General features: G+C 54.7%; 1 protein-coding gene across 1 annotated transcript in view; it reads right to left on the bottom strand.

Annotated features, from left to right (window-relative positions):
• The window catches only part of RANBP3 (RAN binding protein 3), a 50,896-nt gene that overhangs the window by 15,513 nt on the left and 14,953 nt on the right, over positions 1-20,430 (bottom strand). The window contains 4 exon segments of the mRNA XM_070373846.1: positions 3,848-3,934; positions 4,024-4,060; positions 10,983-11,171; positions 16,234-16,289. Of these exon segments, the coding sequence (XP_070229947.1) occupies positions 3,848-3,934; positions 4,024-4,060; positions 10,983-11,171; positions 16,234-16,289 (369 nt within the window).

Below are 20,430 nucleotides of genomic sequence, written 5' to 3'. Positions count from 1 at the left end.
GGCACTGGACGGGAAGTATCCACATGAACTGGGGTGACCTATACACGCAGACAGAGCAGCAGAGACACAGACCACAAGCAGACGTGAGTGCCCGTGTGTGAAGAGGTCCATGTGTATGTACACACGGATATGTATGTATGTGCTCTCAGCCATGCGTGTTCCCAGCTATGGGTACAGAGAGGGCCTGGGAGCAGCAGCAGCACAGTGGGCCGAGCACTCAGATCTTGGTTCCAAGAGACCACTTCCACCAAGCAGAGCCAGGACCCCACTGAGGACAGGGAGAGAAGATGATGAGCCTAGAACCCCCTCTGACAAGATGAAAAGGGCATGCTCAAGAGAAGGATGGGGCCACGGCCGGGGAGCACAGAAACCTGCTGGACGGGGCTCCACCAGCCAGATCGGGGACCATTAGAATGAACTGACGCTGAAGTAAGAACTGAATGTGAAGATAAATACTAGTGACAACGGATTACAACCCACTGGCAGAACCAGGCGAGGCCGAGGGACTGTTTGAGATGTGTGACGCAGGAGCCAGGACGGGATGCCTTTGCTCATCGCTAGGGTGCCTGGGGGAAGATCGAATGGGGTCTCTAGGTAGTGGGATGGAGAAGTACCTTATTATTCTTAAGGTTACATTTTTTTCTTTCTTTCAAAATAAAAGCTAAAAAAAAATAAAAAGGCAGGCGGGCAAGAAGCTGAGCAGTTCACTCTGTGGAGTGGACAGGTCAGCCTGTCCCCACTGCACACCGCAGAGGGGACCAGGGACCAGGCTGACCTTTTATGACCTGGCCCCCACAGTCCCGAACGGGACTCACGAGGCCGGTGCCCAGGCCTGCCCTAAAGAACCCTGAGAACCAAGCTCCTCAGGACTTCCCAGTGGTCCAATGGTTAAAGAATCCACCTTCCAATGCACGGCACTTGGGTTCAAGCCCTGGTTGGGGAACTAAGATCCTGCATGCCACAGCGCGGCCAAATTAAAAACAAAAAGTCACCTAGCTCCCTTTCAGGCCCCGTGAAGGGGTCAGCTCAGAACAGTTTGCCTCTGGAGTCAGAACAAATTCAACCGCTTGAAAGAGTGCCATCAAATCAACCCTCAAAGTTACAGCTCGCCTCTCCCCCCACGGCGCCCTTGTGCCAGAGGCTGACTGAGTTCGCCTTGCTTTTGAAGTCAGCAGTGAATTTATACAAGGCGGGTTGGGTTACAGAATTCGGATGGTTATGTTCGCTCATTAAATCTTTTATGAGGAATTCCAGCCACGCGGGAGAAACTTTCAGGAAATCTTGGAGCTGGTTCTCCAGTGAAGGACCGAAAAAGGAAAAGGCTCCACATTCTTCAGAAAGGATCAAGCTATTCGCTGTAAAGTTTTAAAGCTGTGATTAAATATATTTATCTAAACAGATCTAAGTAATATTAGTCAGTGTGAGAATTTAATACACAGAGAAGGGGTCTGGAAAATTACATAAACTTCAGGGTAGTGACCATGGGGATGGCAGTGTGGAGGGAAATGAACAGGAGGACTCTTTCACTCTATGTATTTCCGAGTTTTTAATGACACAGAGGTACAATGTTTGTGTAAAAATTTGAAAAACGAGTACTGTATTTCACTATGGTTTTTTTTTGTGTGTGTTTGCTTTTGTTTTTTTTTTTTTTTTTTAAAGGGACTTGAAGCTCCCTGTAACTAGACCCTGCTTGCAGAAACCAAAATTAAGGGCCACAGAAGTCAGCCTCACACTGGATTCTAAATCTGCCCACTGAAAGCTGGGAAACATGAACCGAAAAAGAGTGCTGATTTCCAACTGCTTACCCTCGTTTAAGACAGTGTTTTACAAGAGCAAGTGCTTTTCATCCCAGGACACCCCCAGTGACCAGCTGGTGAAGGGCAAAGGCACGCGAAGGCTCACCTGGTTCTGAGTCAGAATTGCCTGCAGATGGCTCGCAGAAGGTGGATGGCATAAAAACATTGTTTTTGGATACTGTCGACAAGGAGGTGCAGGCAGGGGAGGAACAAGAGGAAAACAGTGTGAGTAGGCAGGACAGACATGCCTGGGAGCATTTCTCCCACCTGAGGGGTCATCTCCAGGCCCCACTGTGGTGCTGCGGGGGGTGGGTATGGGGGTGGGGGTGGGGGGTCAGCATCATGAACCTGGCCTTCAGCCACTAGCAAAAGTGAAACCCCGGGACTCTTCCTACAGCCCTGAAACATGGGTGTCCAGCAGAATAGCCTGAATCTGCCTGACACCTAGCTGTCGACTCTGGGCTGCTGTGGCCTCCTGCCTTGTCCATGCGTCCCCAAGAGCACGGCCAGGAGGGACGCAGATGCTCCCCGGGGCCGAGCCCCAGGCCCTGCTCCTTGTCACCAGTCAGCGCTCGGTTGGCTGCAGCCTTCCCCCACCTGCCCTTTTAGAATCTTACAAAAGCAACTGGTTCCCTGGTTGCAGGCCAGGCAACAACACAATGGGGCTGAAGACCAAACTGTGCAGACTGCAGGCAGCTAAGTGGAATCAGAGTGCAGCACAAAGCCAAGGCCTCTGAACGCAGACCACTTGTCTTTACACGCTTGATGGCTAAGCTGAACCCTAGGGTGGAATGCGCCAGAGGACAGGACTAATGTCTAACGTCCACTGATCATTGGTTTCTCCAGACTACAGCCAGAGCACAGACTACCACCTCTCTTCTCCGCTGTACTTTCTTGATGGAAAAAGTGAGGCTTAGCAGTGGGCAGTGAGCGGGAAGGAATGTGATCTATGGCCAGGAAGTGGACGCTGCCCCTCCTGTATTAAGGCCCATGCAACAAGCGTGCAGAAAGCCTTAAAAAAAGGATGGACCCTCAGCCTGGACTGTAAGCTGTCCAGAGGACTCCTCAATACAAACCACAGCACCTGTTTGGAGTGGGGAGTGCGGGGAGTTGTCTCCTGCAGTTATGAAAAAGGGTTCAGCTGTGCCCAAGGCAAGTGTTCAGGGAACAGGCATGATGAACTCAGGTGTGTCACGGGGTGATGGTAAGACGACACTCACGTACTCTTAAAGCTTCCAAGAGTCTTTTCTCTCCTAAAGTGACATCCTTAGGGCTCACAGCTATAACTGTTTTAAGTGAATTCCCAAGACTGAACTTCAAGCTAGGGAGCTGGAGGGCATGTGAAAGCCAGTGCTGCAGAGAGCACTGGGCAATGCTCGGGTTGGGTGGGGAGTGGGGGGCCCTGCTGCAGCTTTGACCCTGCAAGGAGCAGCGGCAACCCCAGGCTTGCACAGCCTCCCACTCAGTAGCCCCAGTGCCTCCCTCTACCCCAGGAACCCGCCTCTGTCCACCAGATGGTCTCCTGGCCTCCGTGTATGCACAGACCTGGTTCTGGCCCGGAGGCTCCAAGCCCTTGGGCCCAGCCTGGCCAAGCCGTCTGGGCACCCCCGAGCTCCCCTCCTTGGGGAGTTCATGCCATCCTACCACCAACGTGTCTGTCAGGGCTGCTGGACTCCCCATGTACTGTCTGTGTGTCTGGGCTTCTCAATTGGCCCCCCTGGGCACTAGGCTCACTGCTGAAGGGCGAGGGGGACCCTCCACTTCCCACACCTTCAGTCCACACATAGCCAGCGGCCCTTACAAAGTGGACATGCACTTAATGGTCAGAGCCCCAAACATGGTCCTGACATCCCACCCTTCTGTGTCACTGATTCAGATGAGGGTGTCTGCGCTGCGCTCAGCCAAGCTCCAACCTTACTCCTGCCCCCCCAAAAAACTGAGCCTCAGGCTGACCATAACTGGAGACACACAAGGGGTGGGAGGCACAGCAGGGGGCAGCAGGCTTGCAAACGCGGCCGCTTCACCACCCAGTAAAGGGCTGCCACTGTTACCTGACTGCGATGGCGGGAACTGCGTTAGAGAGGAGGTTCTTTCTCGCTTGACGGGAGGGCAGTAATTTCCATCTTCTCGGTCAGAATCTACAGAAAATGAGAAGGAGGAGAAGAAAAATCAGGCTGCTTCCACTTTTACGACCGAAGCTGGTGAAACATCTGAGAGATATCCTCACCTTCTCCACCTTCGGGGCTGGAGCCGCCGGCTGACCTCTGAAATGAGAACACACGTCAGGGTAATCAGAGAGGGCCACACGGCCTGGTGGCTCTTGACTTCCGCCACCAATGGATCCCGAAATGCGGCTCCAAGGGTGTGAGGCTTGGGTTCAGTTGCCCGGGTCACGGACTTTTGACCTAATGCCTGAAAATCTCCCGTGAACCTTCTGCCCCCGCCTCGCCAGGCCTCGCGCCAAGGACTCCTAACAGCTGGGAATGTTCCCGGCACAGGATCAGTTTCCAAGTTTCTCCAATGGGTACTGCTCACTGGCATGTCCCCCGCACCCCCCCACCCCAATCAAAGAGAAAAACTGGCTCTGGCCAAAGTCCATTCTGCCGAGGTGACCTCTCCACCCTGAAGGGCAGCAGGGCCGCGGACACTGGGTCAGGGGGCCCCCATCCCTGGCACCTCCCCTGGTGTGGAACCCAATTTCCAGGGAGGCTGCTGTTTCCAGAGTAGCTGAGTGCTTCGCTGCCATGGGGCCAAGTGTGCAGCACCTTAGACTACAGACCGGCTGAACAATCACGAGCTGAGAGAAAGGTGGATGAAGAACTTCCTCCCCAACCACCTCTGGTTTTAGACTGCGAACGACTAGCAATTAAGAAGCTCAAAGTGAACCCCTGGCCCATCTGGGGTGATACATCCTCTCTCAGGGACTTGTGATTCTTCAGAGCTAAGCAGCCTAAAGTGAACTCTGAGAGGTCAACATGCGCACCCCCCAGCCCCAGGCACCAGAGTTGACGGGGAAGCAGGGGAGCCAATTTTCTTATTTTCAGAAAAGCCCCTCAGGGGTTAAGTTTGGCCAAACGAGGACCACCTGCCTTGAGCCTGTGAGGGATTAAATGAGATGATGCATGTGAAAGTGCTCTGCAAGCTGCAGGGCTTCGGTAAAAGCTGTAAAATAAGGAAGCTGCAGAGGAAGAGGCTGGGACCCCTGAGAACTGGGGCGGAGCTTTCCAGTAAAGGGCCAGCTCCAAAGGCCCCATTCAGGCCACACATTGTATATTCTTTGTTTTTACAATCCTTTAAAAACCTGAACACCATCCTAGCTTGCAGGCTGGACAAAAAGAGGCGGTAGGCAGAGTCTGCAGACAAGTCCTAAAGGACAGTAAGAAAAGGACCCCAAACTGCACCCCCGCCCCCATCAGAGACCATCTATCAACATGCTCGGGAAACGCGAAACCCTCCTAACATGATGGGCTCAGTGGTCCTCGGGGCGACTGTGAGCATACCATGGGGCTCAAAACGAAATAAAATACCCCCGGAGGATTCAGCAGGCAGGCACTAGCTGAGCACAAGACAGTGGCCAGGGCTCGGAGCCTGAAGGCGCTCAACTCCCTCTCAAAGGCTTGAGAGCTAGTCAGCCGTGTCTTGAGTGTGGAACCTGGGGCAAACGGCTTCACTGGCCCAGGTTTCCACCTCCAAGCTTGGAAGACAGTGCGGCCAGTGCTTCCGCTGCAGGGATGAAGGTGCAGGGGTCAATGGGTGGCCTCACATCTGGACCGCCCACACCCTCCTGGCAAGCTCACCTCCTGCAGTGTCACACCCAAGGCAGCAGGGCTTCAGAGCTCAGGGGATGTGTGGACAGGAGGGACCAGGGTGGGGCACCCTCTCACCGTGGGGAGCCGATGAGAGGCACCACTGCAGCGCTGTCATTTAACGGGCCTGGGCTGGCAGCTGACAGCCAAGAACCGTGCCCGCATCACCAGGACATCAGGTGTTGCTCTCGGATGCCCCCTGCCCTGGGTGACACTGTGAAGGCACAGGCTCTACGGTCTCCTCCCGCTGTTCCTCTATAGCAGGCCTTGCCAGCCCCAGACTATCCCTGCTACCCTGCCCCTGAGTCCTGGCCTCAACTTCTTTCCCCCTTTTCATTCAATAAGCATTTCAACTCTACCAAACCTGCCCATGGCAGGCAGCCTCCGAGGCCCGTGGCACCTGTGGCTTCTTGAAGGATTCCTGGGACCTGGAAACAGCCAGCCCCGGTAGGCACTGCTCTTTCACCAACACCCTCCCTCTCAATTCGCCACCCAGGTGCAAATCTCTCAGGCTGTGGCCTCACCCCTCCCTGCTCTCGCTCCAGGTCCCGGCTAGCCTCTAAGTTCCGGAAGAGTCTGGCCCCAGTGCTCAGTGGGGCTCGCTCACCACATGTTCAGGGGAAGCACCTGGATCCCAGGAGCTCGCTGGCCACAGAGAAGCAGCCAAGTCACTAGCCCCCGACTGTATAAGTGGGGGCCCTGACAGCTGCAAGGCCAGAACTGTCCTCCTGGTTCTCAGCTCCTGGGGAGGATGGTCCTCCGCCACCTCCATCTCAAGGGGCCCTCGTCTGACCGGCTAATTTCCATGGGTGTGAATGCTCCAGGGCTCCTTCTGCTAGGAATTTCTAACTTCATTCCATTTTGGTTGGAGAAGACTGTGATTTCTGGACTCCCCTTGTTCTGTCAGTTTTTCTTTGAATACTTTGGGGCTCTTTTAACAACACTTAACTTGCTTATCCTTGTCAGCGACACCCCAAGCCTCTCAGGGATCTGGGTCTCCCTGAGAATTTGATGGGAGCCAGGAGCCTCTCCCCTGAAGTGTACCCAGGCCTCTGAGCTGCAGCCCTGCCTCTCGGGGCCTAGGACTGCTGGCTCCAAGTGGCCTCCTGCTACACTAGGCCCCTTCGTCCATCACACTCCAGCCCTGCTGTCTCCCTCCCGTTTTCTGGCATGGTGACACCGTTTCCGCCTCAGTGTTCCTCCTCCGCGTGCGTGCTGCTCCCACGGCTGTCTGACCACCTCCAGGGTGAACCAAGCACACGTGCCATCCCATGACCCAGCGAGAGGAAGCAGCTCCTCCACCCCCACCCTCCAGCCTCTCCGGGCCTCAACTCTGTTTTGGGCTTCACAGTGAGAAGTGATCTTCTGTGCCCATCTGTTGTGTGCCTCCTGCTACCACGAGGCCCCACCCTGTCTGTTTGGCTTACAACTCACACACCCAACACCTAGGATACTTGCTCAGCAAGCATCTACTACACAGATGGAGCCCCAGCCTCCAGCACAGCCCCCTTGGTGACCTGGAGAAGAAAGGGCACCTGGCGAGACAAGACATTCCCAGACCTCTGCCCTCAGGAGAACCTCAAGTCCACGCTCCGAGTCTCGGAACCATTCCACAGGCGTGTGGCCAGCCTGCTGGCCCTGGACAGGCTGGGAGGCAGAGGCCTGTGAAGGACAACACAGGAGACTCCTCCACTGGGAGAGCCTTTCAGAAGCTGCTGGAACTTCCTGTGGGCTCTGAAACAGCTGACTCAGAAGCAGTCACGCCAGTAATTCTCAACAGGAGCCAGCATGAGGACGCAGGCGGCCAGAAGTCAAGTCACTTCAGCTTGCCTTGGGAGATGTTCTTCATGCTGGAAAGCCCCCTCTGCTGCTTGTGTGAGCTGCAGTCTGGCCTCTCCCCACCCTGTGGCCCCCGTCAGAGAAGGCCTGAGCTTGCCTCTAGGCCTGGTGCCTCGTGCTATCTTCCACTCTCTGGGGCTGGGCCCAGCAACCTGTAGCCCAAAGCTTGGGACCTGCTGCTCCAGGGATGACCGTGAGGAGGTCTTGAGAGCAGGCTCTCAGGATCTGTGATTTGGGGGAGCAGTCAGGACGGAAGTGGGGTGTGGAAGCTCCACGTCCTTCTCTGCTTCTTTCCACAGCAGAAGCCGTCTCTTGCTGGTGTGGGCTCCGGGCTGACACCTTGGGGATGCTCAGATCAGGGCACCCTGACTGCGCACTTCACAGTGGCAGCGGGTCCTACATGAGAGGGTGGCCCACCCTCTCGGAACACACTGGAACCCTGGGGAGAAGCAGCTTGTCCTGTGAAGGGCATATGTCCCTGTCACCAAGCACAAGACTGGAGGGAACACCTGACCCAGGATAGGGCCACAGGACTGAGAAGCTCCTGTCCTCTCTGTAAAGGCTGAATCGATGACAATTACTAGTATTCAGTTTACTGAGGCTTGCACCCCCCACCCTAGACAGGGCTTTTGTGAGGCTGCCTGGCGTGGGTGGCCTTGAGGGGACAAAGGCGCCAGGCCAGTCCAGGAGGCGGGGAAGGAGCAGGAGGCTGTGTCAAAGAAGCTGAGACACAGACAAACGGGCAGTGAGCAGGAGTGAGCAGGGCTACCTTCTTGGCCTCCCGGAAAAGATGAGAAATCAAGACCATGTCAGGGATATTCCTTCCAGAAAATACCAGTTGGCGCGGGGACTCAGTGATCCCCACCTGGATGGACCCCCATCTGGACAGTCCAGCTAGAAAGTCTGCTGCTGTGACTGCAGGAAAATGGACACCTGGATGAAGATCCACTTGAGGGAGGCGCCTGCCAAGGCAGCCTCACCTTCATGTGGACCACAGGCCCACTCACCACTGTTTATCCTTTGACTCAGGGAACCAGCTCAGAGATTTTTACCCAAAAGGCAGACACTGAAAAAAAAGAGAAAATGAGGTAGCCTCCAAAGATGTGACTGCTCGGCAGGGGTGGACGAGTGGCGAAGCCCGTGCACGTGTGAGAGGACGGGCAGGGGAGCAGTCTGGCCAGGGGACTTGGTCCAGACTCTCTCGGTTTCCCAGTGGGACTCGTAACATGTTTCAGGCTCGGTAGTGCCTTGGCTTGGGACTTCAGTTGGCAGACTTCAGCCAGGCTCAGGGTGAGCACTGGGAATACTTTCTCCAGGGCAAATGGAGAACTTAATCTGGATGTGGTTTGGTGTCCCTCAAGCTGCCTTGTGAGAGTCAGGAGGTCTGATATAAGGAGACTGTTTCCTGGTCCTGGGGCTTCAATGGCCAGAGCTCTGATGAGACTGAAAGATGATAAGGGCCCTTTATAGGCAGTAATTCAGTGTGTGATATATCGCAGTTTTACAATCCCCCAAAGGATCGTGGAATGAAGAACAGGCTGAACGTGAGGGATGAGCCCTGTCAGGTTACATGTGGGTGTTTCCTGAACTCCAGAGTGAGACAGAGTGAGCGCCAAATCTGCTCTGAAGCAAGAGCAACTAGTCCAAGTTCGCCACAGAAATATCTCAGCCCAGGAAGTAGCTGGGATTGGGGTCTATCTACACCCTAACTGACCTAAAGAACAAACTCTACTGTGTCTTAGTGCCCCAAAGGCAGAAAAAGCCCCGGATGGCTGAGAGCTGTCACAAATGGTGTGACGGCGGCACTGCTGGGACTTCTGATGGAACTGGGATGCCCAGGTACCTGTGTTAAAACCACCCAGGGTATGCATGGGTGTGTGTGTCACAGGCATGGCCCTGTCCATGAAGCTGGCACGTTCAGCAACAAGCCCCCCTCCACCCCAGGCCCTCTCCCACAGCAACATAACAACCATCTTCACGTTCCCCGCTATCGCCCTCGACCTTGCGTCTTTCAGTCTGGGCACTGCTTGCATTTCTCAGAATTAGAGCTTCTGACCTACAGTCCACAAGAATTGAGAAGCTGAGTTCTGTTGGCTGGGCCTCAGAAATCGGCGTCTGGACTGGCCACAGGGAGAAGGCAAGGCCCTGTCTCACAGGCATGAGCAGGAAGGGGTCTGAAAGCGCCCGGCTTCTGGAAGGGCCACTGCTGTGACACCACCTCCACCGTCTGCCACCCTCCATGGAAAACCCTCGACCTCTGCAGCTTGAGGTTCTCCGCAAATTGCACTCAACCTGGACAGCAGTGGAGGGGTCCCGTTTCCTGGGCAGATCCTCACAAATACCACCTGTTCTCAGGGAACTGGGAACACGTGCCTGCTGTCACCCGACTCAGGAGAAGGTTCCAGCAGCTGCTCTTGCCCAACCCAGAAAATGACTGCCTCTGAATTCCTGCTCTTGGCCCTCAAGTGGGGACCTCAGATTGGAATCTTTCCTGGGCTTCCTTCCTTCAAGCCCCCTTCCAGGCCACAAAGGACAGCCCCCAACAGGGACAGACTGGTTCTTCTTTTCCCACCACACACTGATTCCTCCAAATGTTAAGATTTGGCTCCAGCCTCACTCGGCTGAATATCACTTCTTTCTGCGAATCCCAGGGTCTGGCTGCTCTAGCTGAATTTCAATGGTTTCCTCAAGGACATGGGAGACTGGCGCTGTGACACAAGGAACCACTAAAGGTCTGGGAGAGGGCTGGGGCTGTGACGCCCTGGGTGCCGTGTGGTGGGGCGGGACCCTGTTTTCTTGAGTCGCTGCTCCCTGATGTGGGAATGGGGGCTCTGCCACTAGGCACCGAGAGGATGAAGCTTTCGATCCTGAATGGAGGACAATGTTTACCTTTCCCGATTTATCAAACTCCAAACACTCCAGACATCTCTTGTTCTGGAGATTTCACAGTCTTCTCCACCTATAATCTTCCAAAGCCTTCTGAATACAAAGAAAAAGGGCTCAGGGGGCTCCCTCCGATTCAAAGGAAGCAGCTCTTCTTCCTGCTTTGATTGAAGACAAGCAGTTCACAGCCCAACCACAGTCCAGACACAACCGGTCTTGTAAAGCAACAGGCGTTAGACACCTTTTCCTACAGATCAAGGAAGCTGGAGCCTTTCGTGTTTCTAAGATACTGAACTTGAAAGCCCGAATTCAGGGAGAGACGGAAAAACGGAAGGAGGGAGAAGGGGCTGAATTGGAGGTGGAGAGTTCTACCCTGCTCCTCAATTCCTCTTCTGGCCCCTCGCTTCTTTCACTAACAGGATTAGCTTCAGGCTATGGATGAATGTTATCCTGACTAGAAAGGTCTCAGTGTAGAAGGGGACGTGCTCCTTGCTGGCTTTTTGGCAGGGGGAATTAAAGGGCGCCGAAGACAGCCTTGTCATCTTTCAGTTGTTGCCAGCTGCCGGCGACCCGGGGTCTGGATGCGAGGGCCGAGAGGGAGGGGCCGGTCTGGGTTGGGAGCCCCGGGCTGGGGGATGCCAGGGGGAGGCGGACTTACCCCTGCCAGTTCTCGTGGAAAAGGAAGAAGCTGGGCTTCGGGAGCGCGGGCCAAAGCGCTAGCGGGGGCAGGAAGCTCTAGGGCATGCTCACCAGCTGACTCGGGGTGACCCGTGCCATGGTGGGGGGCCTCAGCCTCCCCCCGAGGCTCCTCTCCCGAATCCGACAAGTCTTTTTGCTCTGCAGAGGACTGGGAGCAAAAAAGACAATTTTCCTTCAATGTAAACAAAGCCTGCAATGTGGGGCAGGGGAGGGGGTGGGATTCAAAGGTTGAGCATCTCCTGATGCTCCTGCCCGGGAGGGACGTCGGGCCAAGAGAGCCGGCCCTCCACGCTGTCAGAAGGGCGCTGAACATGGGCCAAGTGTCAGACTTGGCACTTCCTAAGGTGTCCAGGAAGTCAGACCCAGGCTTTGAAAACTGGCAGACGGCCTCTGCGGCATGAAGCTCCTCTGCTGGTGGCAGCCATGAGGACATGGTCTCAGTGACCACACTGCCCCTGTGGTTAGTAAGCCATCCACTCAGACGCGCTCAGGAAGGGGGGTGAGCACCAGCACCAGGTCTGGCAGCTGGGGATGGGGCTTCAGCAGGAGCTGCAGCCCCGGCAGCACCTCCCATCTGTGCCCGTAAACCCGAGAGGAAGGGAACGCATCCCTGCTCAGTGAGTGCAAGTGGGGGGGACCCAGCAAGCTGGCGGAGACACAGAGAGCCGGCTTTATATCAGCAGGCAGGTGGGTGGAGGTCTGGCTGAAGGAGGGAGCCCCTCGGCCTAGGAGTCTCCCGGGCCAGCCCTTATCTAGAAAACAGCCAGAGTAAGGGGAAGCCGGAATCCTCTGAGGCGGTTCTTGGGGTTCAGGAGGGGTTTCTATGCAAGTGGCTTGTTGCAAAGCTGGTGGCCTGGATCCAACAGGTGGGCTCCGGTCCCCAAACCTCCCACCTGGCATTGTCCACCACAGGCTTCTTTCACTTTGTGAACTGAATGACCACAGGGCCACCCTGTCTCCCTGTAGACGCAGCCACATTCCTCCTGCCTGTGAAGTGACTGAACCCTCTTTAGACAAGACTTGGGACTATTTTTAAATGTGTGAGCTTGCTGGATGAAAGCAACTACATAAAAGATTTAACAGAACGTTCAAACACTCTTGGAAAAGCAAAAGCCATATGACGTTAACACATCCACATGTCTAAAAGTCACCCAAATGGACTCTTCTTAAGCAGGGAGATCCACAGTGTAAAAGGCCTTCCTTCTCAGGCCGCTCTTCAAACTTGTGCTGGGCGCCGAGGCGGGGCCCCACACCTGCTTGCTGCTGCTTTATGGCCAGAGACTGAACACCCAGCCAGAGGAACCCAGAGTTCCCTGGGAAATTGTCCATCTGTACTCAGAACAACTAGGATTTTTAAAACAATCCCCACTTTTCAAACAGAAAAGTTCAAATGCCCTCGCAGCATGGCAGAGATGAAGTCTACACCAGAGAAATAAAAAGAAATACAAATGCCACCCCAGCGTTTTCTCCTAGGGTCTTGAGTATTTCTTCTAGACAAAGAAAGTAAGCTCTAAAGAGCCAAGACAGAGCCTGTAGGTTTTCAACATGTTTGTTAAAGTCAGACATTGGGATTTTGGCAGCCTTTGACATCATCTTAAAATATAGGTGGCTGACAAAAAGCCACGCACACAGAACACGCTTGCTACCTCCCAGCCTTGTCAGGGACACTCTGCTTTCTGCCCAACAGCAGATTGCTGTTGTAACTGCTTTCTGTCTTTTTACTGAACTGCTTGTTGTCTTTATTCTGCCAGGGCAACCCCAAAGTCTTCTGCTTTCAGATTAACAAATATTTGGAAGATAAAGTAAATGAAAGGAACGTTCAGTTATCACAAACAGTGTAACAACCCACACAAGGAGATTCAAATTCTCTTCCTGTTTAAAAGAAAAAAACTGTCTCCATTCAAGGCAGTTACTGCTACTGCTAAGTCGCAGTTAAGAAGGTTTCATTTTTGCCCCTAAAACACAAACGCGTGGAAACGCAAGCGTCTTGTGAAGAGCGCCATCTTGAGGAAGCTCGGGCATAGGGAAGCAACAGGAAAGGCTCTTGCACTCGGTCTGGGTTTTGGCCTCAAGACTGCAGTTCCAGCTGCCCGAGGCTCTAACACAGAACGATGGGAGGATCTGAGGACTCTTCCCAAGACCCAGGGACGCCACCGGCAGGCTACCGATCTGTGGTTTGCTGTGAAGGCAACTCAAACCCTGTCTATGGGACGGACAGAAAATTCTAGGTGGTTTTGTCACCAAACCAGCACCAAAAATGCCTGGGTTGGCAGCCTAACTTTTTTCTTCTCAGTTTCAAATCTTTTATCTCGATCATGGTTTGGTAATAACAGCTGGGCCTCTTAAGGGGACTGGGGGCTCCTGGAGTACATCCCGTGGGTGCACTGCTGGTTTCTTACCAAAAGAAGGGAATGGGCCCACAGGTGACGATGGGACTCCTTGATCTCTGTGGATCCAAAAGGAGCTTAGAAAATAGCTGTGTGGGTGACACTCAGGACAATTTCCATCTGGGCTAAATATATTACAGGATGTTTCTGAATTAATGATCACTTTCTCAGGCGTGACCGTGGCACTGGGGCCATGGGGAGGAATTCCGAGGAGACAACTGTCTTTAAGGGACAACCGTCGGGGGCACAACTTACAGTTGAGTGTTTCTAGCATTTATGATAACGATGTTAACAGTGAAGCCTACCCAAGGTGGCTTCCCAATGGTCTGGTCCACGGTACCCTCCTTTTAATTTCTCTGAGGACTTGACAAAAATTTCAAAACAGAAAGTTGAAAAAGGGCAAAAAAGCTCACTTGGAAAAAAACAACAGCAGCCTGCTGTTTCCCACCCAACCCTGCTGTGTGAGCAGGGAGGGCTGAGAGAGCGGCAAGACAGGGAGGGTCCCAGGAAGGTGTGGTGGCTGCTCCTTGCAGACCCACCTTACTATCACCTGCCTGGCCCTGGGGGCCACACAGACACCAAGCCAGCTGTCCGGGCCTCTCCACGTCCTTCCCGCCTGATGCCCGAGTGGTCACAAGCAGCAGAGGAGGAGGCCCCGTGTCTACTGGGCAGCCGCCCACTCGGCAGCTCAGATGTGGGCCTTGATGAACACATGGACTCCCTGGCCTCTGCTGCAGAGGTTTTCCACTCCCTTCCGGTGATCTTGTCACACAAGTGTGACAGCAGCGGAGAGCCGGAATCTGAAGAGCTGACAGTCAGCTATTTTTAGAAGCCCATTTAGAGCTGGCACGGAGTCAATATTTGCACGTGCACGTTTTCATGAGGATGAGCATCCTGTTGGCAACTCTTCGGGTTCAACCTCACCCTGTTCGCATAACTAGAATCAACCTCCTGAAGGTAATGAGTGTAACTCGGCCTTTGAATTGACAAAGCAACAGAGCCACCTCAACCATGAAAACAGTACTGAAATAAGAATTAGTAATTTTAAAAGCATTTTAAGTTCAGCTGAATAAACGTTACACTTTAGTTTTTCATCCTGCTGATTGTTGGAAAGTCTTCAGAATTATCTATTTCAATTACTTGTTTCAAATCTGGGTTGGCAACCTTTTTTTCTATAAAGGGCCAGGTGCTAAATATGTTTGAATCTGCAGGCTGCCTGGTCTCAGTCCAAACTCCTTCATGCTGCAGCTGGCAGTGAGAGAGCAGCCACAACTCCCAGTACATACTGGGCGGGGCTGTGCGCCAATAAAGTTTTATTAACAAAAACAATTGTGGCAGCCCTTAGTTTGTTGATAATCTAAAAGTGGTTCAGAAGAGAATCACAGTAAAATTTAAAATTCTAGAGAGTCCCAATTTTATGGAAAACCTGAGTAAAATAAGTGACTTTCATATCTGAAGCAGAAACCAAACATGTTTACTTCTAAAAGCCAGAAGAAACACATCAGCCCCTTCACAGCAGCTGAACTTCCAAAGGAAGATGATAAAAGCTCGAGAAACTAAACTGCAGGTATCGGTCAGGGCTCAGTGGGGAGGAGGTGGCAGAGGCTGACGGACCTAGAAAACATGACCCAGGAAACAGAAGCAAAAAGGGAAGAACTTTTCCTGTGTTTTCTGATTCCTCAGCAGAAGAACTGACAATGCGAAAGATTAACGCGAGAACAAGCCCAGCAGATAATGCAGAACACACCCTGCAAGGGGGTGTGGGTGGGTGGGTGGGCAGGGTCTCAGGGCAGCTGCTTCTCCTCCCCACCCCTGCCCCCCACACTAGCGCCTTTCCCCACAGCCCTCGAATGCTGCACCGCGCACACAGGGAGAAGACTGGCCTCTTCTCAGACCATGGGGCAGGCTCCACAGGCAGCGGCTCGGCTGCCAGAGGCCCCCAGGCTCAGAGCCAGTCACCTTCGGGAGGACCCACCTGGTCTGTGGGTCATGAGTCCAGAGCCGAGGGGCCCCTCAGAGGCTGTCCTCACTAACAAGACGCACACAGATTTCAGAATACCGGTGTCAACGCAGTGCAGGGGTCACTCTGAGACCTTGCCGTGGTCATGACATCACACCTGCTGTCCCCGGGCACGAGGACAGGCACTGTCCACGTTTTTTTGGCAAATAGGGGGAGTCCCCATATACGCCTGGGCCACCACAGAACATCAACTAACTCGAGACACAACCCCAACCTTCCACACTGCCCCATCAGGGAGGGACACGGCCTGATGACTTCAAGGTGGACGACCACACAGGACAAGGACCACACGTGGGAAGGCACTGCCTCGCCCTCCAGGCGCGCGAGCTCTTTACCAGGAATTTGGCGAAGTATCTCCAACAACAGAGCCAACCAGACATGAAAAGCAACCTTTAAGGACAGGTAGTGAACACATGATGCAAGCCGGCTGCCAATTATTCTAAATGCACTTATGCCAAGTTGGCTGGGGCCAAAAACTCCCCTAAAGGCGTTAAAAGTCCTGTTTTTCCTTACTCAGCACTGCTCCCTCTCCTCCCCTCTCCGCCCCCTTCCCCCCCTCCTACCAGGTTTCCTGATGCACAGCAGTACTTCTACAGCAAATTAGAAAGAAGCGCTCTCTCTGTTTTTTAAAGCAGGGTCTCTGAGCCCTGTCCACGCACCCTCTGTTAAGCTTGGGCCGTGGTAAACCTAAGGCCACCAGGCCTTCTTCCCTGAGCCCCATGGTGGCACTGCGACCTTTGGGGGAAGAGTCCTGGGGGAGGTAGTGGGGGAAGTGGGGGTGGGAGAACATACCGGCCCCTTACCTTTTGTCCTTTCTCCTTCTGAAACACAAAGACGGGCGGAGCAATGGCAGGCTTTTCTGCAAAAAGAAAAATCGGTGTTTTTCCCCCCAACACTATATTCATACAGTAAACACAGCTACATTTGTTTGTGATAAGTTAAAAACAAAACACAAATCCAATATAAAACTAGGAACTCGAATGATCATCGTATCACCTAGAAAACAGTTTCTTGCTATAAATGCACAAAGTGTTCAGCGTGCAAAGCTACGTGCATCTTTCTGTGTGCATGTACACACCAATAAACGGTTTCGAGACTGGCTTAGAATGGCCATGTCACTGGGAAGTCCCTAGGTTTAAAATGTTTGTTTTCAAATCTGCAGGCCAGCTGGGGCCGGGGGCAACCCATCCACAACCTCTGCCCACGAGGCACACACTCTTTGGAGGATTACTTTGCTCAAGTCAGCTCTGCGTTCCACCTGGGCGTCTAAGTGAGCGCCCGCTAGGAAAAAGTGTGGAGTTGTGAGGACTGAAAAGTCCATCTTGCACAGCTGCTGCTGAAGGGAGAAACCCTCTGGGATGCTGTTATTGGACCAGGAGACGGCTCCCGCCGTCGTCCTCAGTCAACACCGCTGGTCTTCCGTCTGAGGGGCCGTGTCCCTGGCCCTCTGCCACCCGCTGGAGCGGGCACCGCCTTACTGTCAGGGGCCTGAGTACAGGGCTCTGGGTGTGCTCCTGAGCTCTGTGGGGGGAGGCATGCATGGGAAGTGGGGGCAGGGGGGTGTTGTTACGAACACGGGCAGCATCTGCACAGCCCTTCCCCTTCCTGAGTCCTGGGGCAAGCCAGCAACCTGCACTAGCACAGCTCTCACCCGGCAGGATGGGTGCGCGGTTCGCAGGCCTCGAGAGCGCTCGCAGGGACCTGGTCGGAGGGCAGGGTCTGGGGCATCTTGGGAGAGGAGGCTGCGCTGAAGCCTCAGCAGAGGAGCCCGGAATGGAGGGACAGGTGTGAAGGCGGCTCCTGAGGTGACAGGCAGCCTGAGGGGCAGATGGTGCTGATGTAAGGAGGTGGGGCAGTTGTGAAGGGGGTTGGGGGGGGAGCACAGAGAGACCAGAGTGTGGGGAAGGACACTGGCGACCACCCATATTAAAGAGGAGGGGCTGGGGACGAGATGCAGGGAGATGGCCACAGGACACTGTCCCCGCCCCACCCCCAAAGCTCCCACAGCACGGAGGAGCAGGACAGACGCCCATCTGCACTTTGGGACCACGGGCCACTGACAGTGACCGTTTCCTCCACTGCCTCACTCACTCTGTGGCGCCCAAGTCAGATTCACCACGACAGTCCTCACCAGGCGCAGCCCACGCCGCCACCCCTGGGGTGAGTGACAGCTCAGAGACTGCAGTGCCACAGGGCAGGAGAGTGGGGGGCGTGGAAGGATCTCCCAGCACAGATGTGTAGCTCCACAAACCCAGGTGAACGAAGAACGAACGCACCCTACTGCTGGGCAGTAAGCAACAGCGAAGGTGAGCTGCAGGGACTCTGGGGACAGCAGCAGCTCTTCCACACACACGTCTACCACAGGGATGGCCAGACACCTGCCACTGCCCTTTGCCCGACAAGCCCAGCATCGAGGGCTGCGGCCCAGGTCCCAGCCTTACTTCCGCATTCCACTCCAGGCCAGCTGCAAGGCTGGGGGCACGCAGGAAGGAGCTGGGATCAGCCCGAGTCTCACTTCCTACACCCCTGGCTGCAGGCTGGAGGAGGAGATGCTGTTTGCCCGGCCCTAGGGGACACCAGGCACGGCAGTGAGGCCAGAGCGCTGGCAGCGACGACACTCAGGCCAGGACTTTCGCCGGAGCTGTTGGGGAAGGGGCCCCCTTGCTCTGCTGGGGCTGCTAAGCTGGTGGGAGAGGACCCCAGGGCTGCCAGTGGCTGGGTGTCGCCACAAGGGGAGCTGGAGCCGAGCCAATGCAGCTGGGAGCAAAGCTGGGGGTGGAGAAGGAAGCGGAGCCCTGGAGGCTGGGCTGGAGGCCCGAGTCAGCAGGCCCAAAGCTAACCCCAGCTCCCACCCTGACTCTTCAGTTAAGCCAGTAAATGTTGACTTTTGCTTAAGCCAGCCTGAGCGTGATTTCTGCCCCTGGTCTCTAAATACCTCTGGCCTGAAAGGGGAGGCCTAGCCCCCACAGACTTCACTAAACACACAGTTGCCTGGAGAAGAAACCCGGGATGGCTTCCCAGGAAGACAGAATGCCTGCCTGCTCTCACAGCAGCACCACCACCTGTCACACTGTGTGTGTGTGTGTGTGAGACACTGTGTGTGTGTGTGTGTGAGACACTGTGTGTGTGTGTGTGTGAGACACTGTGTGTGTGTGTGTGTGTGTGTGTGTGTGCGTGTGCGCGCGCGCACGCCCAGAGTTAGGGCCTATTGGCCCGAGTAAGACACCAACTCCATGAGATGGGAGGCCTTGCCTTGCTCCCCTCCTGTCCCGAGAACAGTCCTGGGCACCCTGAAAGGGCTCAACAAGTAACTGAGGGAGGGATGAGTAAGGGAAGGGGCACTGAGAAAATGAACGCCATGCTGGGCTGTAAGGAGGGCCTGAGGTGGAGAAGCAGCATGCAGATGGCAGAGGAAGAGCTCCCTGGTGCTGTGACTAGAAGCCCCCGGGAGGGGCTGCCTGGGGATGGAACTGGTTTCGGCAGGAGGCTGTCTGTGGCTCACGGGGCCTTCCCAGTGCCTTCTGGAGCAGCTGGGGGCAGAGGGCAGCGAGGGGTACACAGGGGTCTGGGCTCTGTGAGTGAATCCACCCTCCTTACCTCCATGGTTGCGGTTGAAACCTCCCATCTTTCCCCGCCTCTACCCTCACCCCTTGGGGTGGCCGCCGAAACCACTGGTGCGAAACTCACGCTTACAACCTGGCAACATCCTCCCCAACCCGAGGCACAGGCCCTCTGAACAGGTCAGCTCCGCTGACCACGACTGGACACTGAAGAGCCCTGGTCCCCGCGTGCCCCACGCTTCTGTCACTTTGGGACTTTCACCCGGCTTAGTCCCTCTGCCTGGAAGACAGTCTCGCCTTCTCTTCCCCAGGTCCAGACACTGCTTCCCCTGGGAAGCTTCCAGTTTGAACTGGGCTCCTGAAGCCTGCTCTGGCTTGTATCTGCACGGGTGACACCAAGGCTGCCTGTCAGGGAGTCTGAGGGACCACAGACAGCCCCCCGAATAGCTTTGTGCCCCCGTCACCCGGTGCATGGAGGGTGAGAACTGTCTGTCATGTCTGCACTGAACCCCCGCTGCCCTTCTTCATGTGGGAGCGCCAGCTGCCATGTAATCACATAAGCAGATGAAGCCCTTATTCTGTGCAAGGCACCATGGGAAAAATGAGGACGAGGAAACTGGGGGCAGAAAACTTCAGGGTAAAACATCTCACAAAGGCGGAGGGTGTGTGTGCACGCGGCCTGGCACCGCGGAGCCTGGGAGCTCCAGGTGGTGGTGGGACAGGGCGGGGCAGGTTATTTGCTCGCCGGCAGCGTCTACCCTGGACCATAAGCTTCCTGACAGCCTCTGCGTGTTCACAGCCAAACGCAGTCTCATACATGACACGTGATCAATACACAGTTAGGAACAGAGCGCAACGCTGCCACTGGGGCCAGGGAGGCCCCCTTGGGTGGCAGGTTTGGCGGTCATGAACTTCATCAGTTCTCTACCAAAGACACAGAGTACCAGAGCCACGTGAGTTTCATTTCTGCTCATCCACTTTAGGGCCCCAAGTCTGTAACCTGTAGCTCAGTCCTGACTCCACGACAACACACACGTGCCCCCTTCCAGGCAGGCTGGTCTTTAACTGACCCACGTCACCACTTGTGCCGTCACCAGATGAGCACCATCACACAGGAAACTGAAATCCCAGTGTGGGGAAGGAATGGGGACAACGGCAACGAGGCTCCCAAGATACGCCTGAGACCCCAGCCCAGCTCTGCTTTCACAAGTGAACTTCCAGATGTGTAAGCTGGATTTAGAAAAGGCAGAGGAACCAGAGAACAAACTGCCAACATTTGTTGGATCACAGAGAAAGCTAGGGAATTCCAGAAAACATCTACTTCTGCTTCACTGACTGTGCTAAAGCTTTTGTGCAGATCACAATAAACTGGAAAATTCTTAAAGAGATGGGAATACCAGACCACTCTACCTGTCTCCTGACAAAACCTATATGCAGGTC

Source organism: Bos mutus, chromosome 7 (assembly GCF_027580195.1).
Source record: "Bos mutus isolate GX-2022 chromosome 7, NWIPB_WYAK_1.1, whole genome shotgun sequence".
NCBI classification, from domain to species: domain Eukaryota; kingdom Metazoa; phylum Chordata; class Mammalia; order Artiodactyla; family Bovidae; genus Bos; species Bos mutus.
The sequence above is the reverse complement of the archived record's forward strand: the minus strand, read 5'-3'. Positions and strand labels throughout refer to the sequence as shown.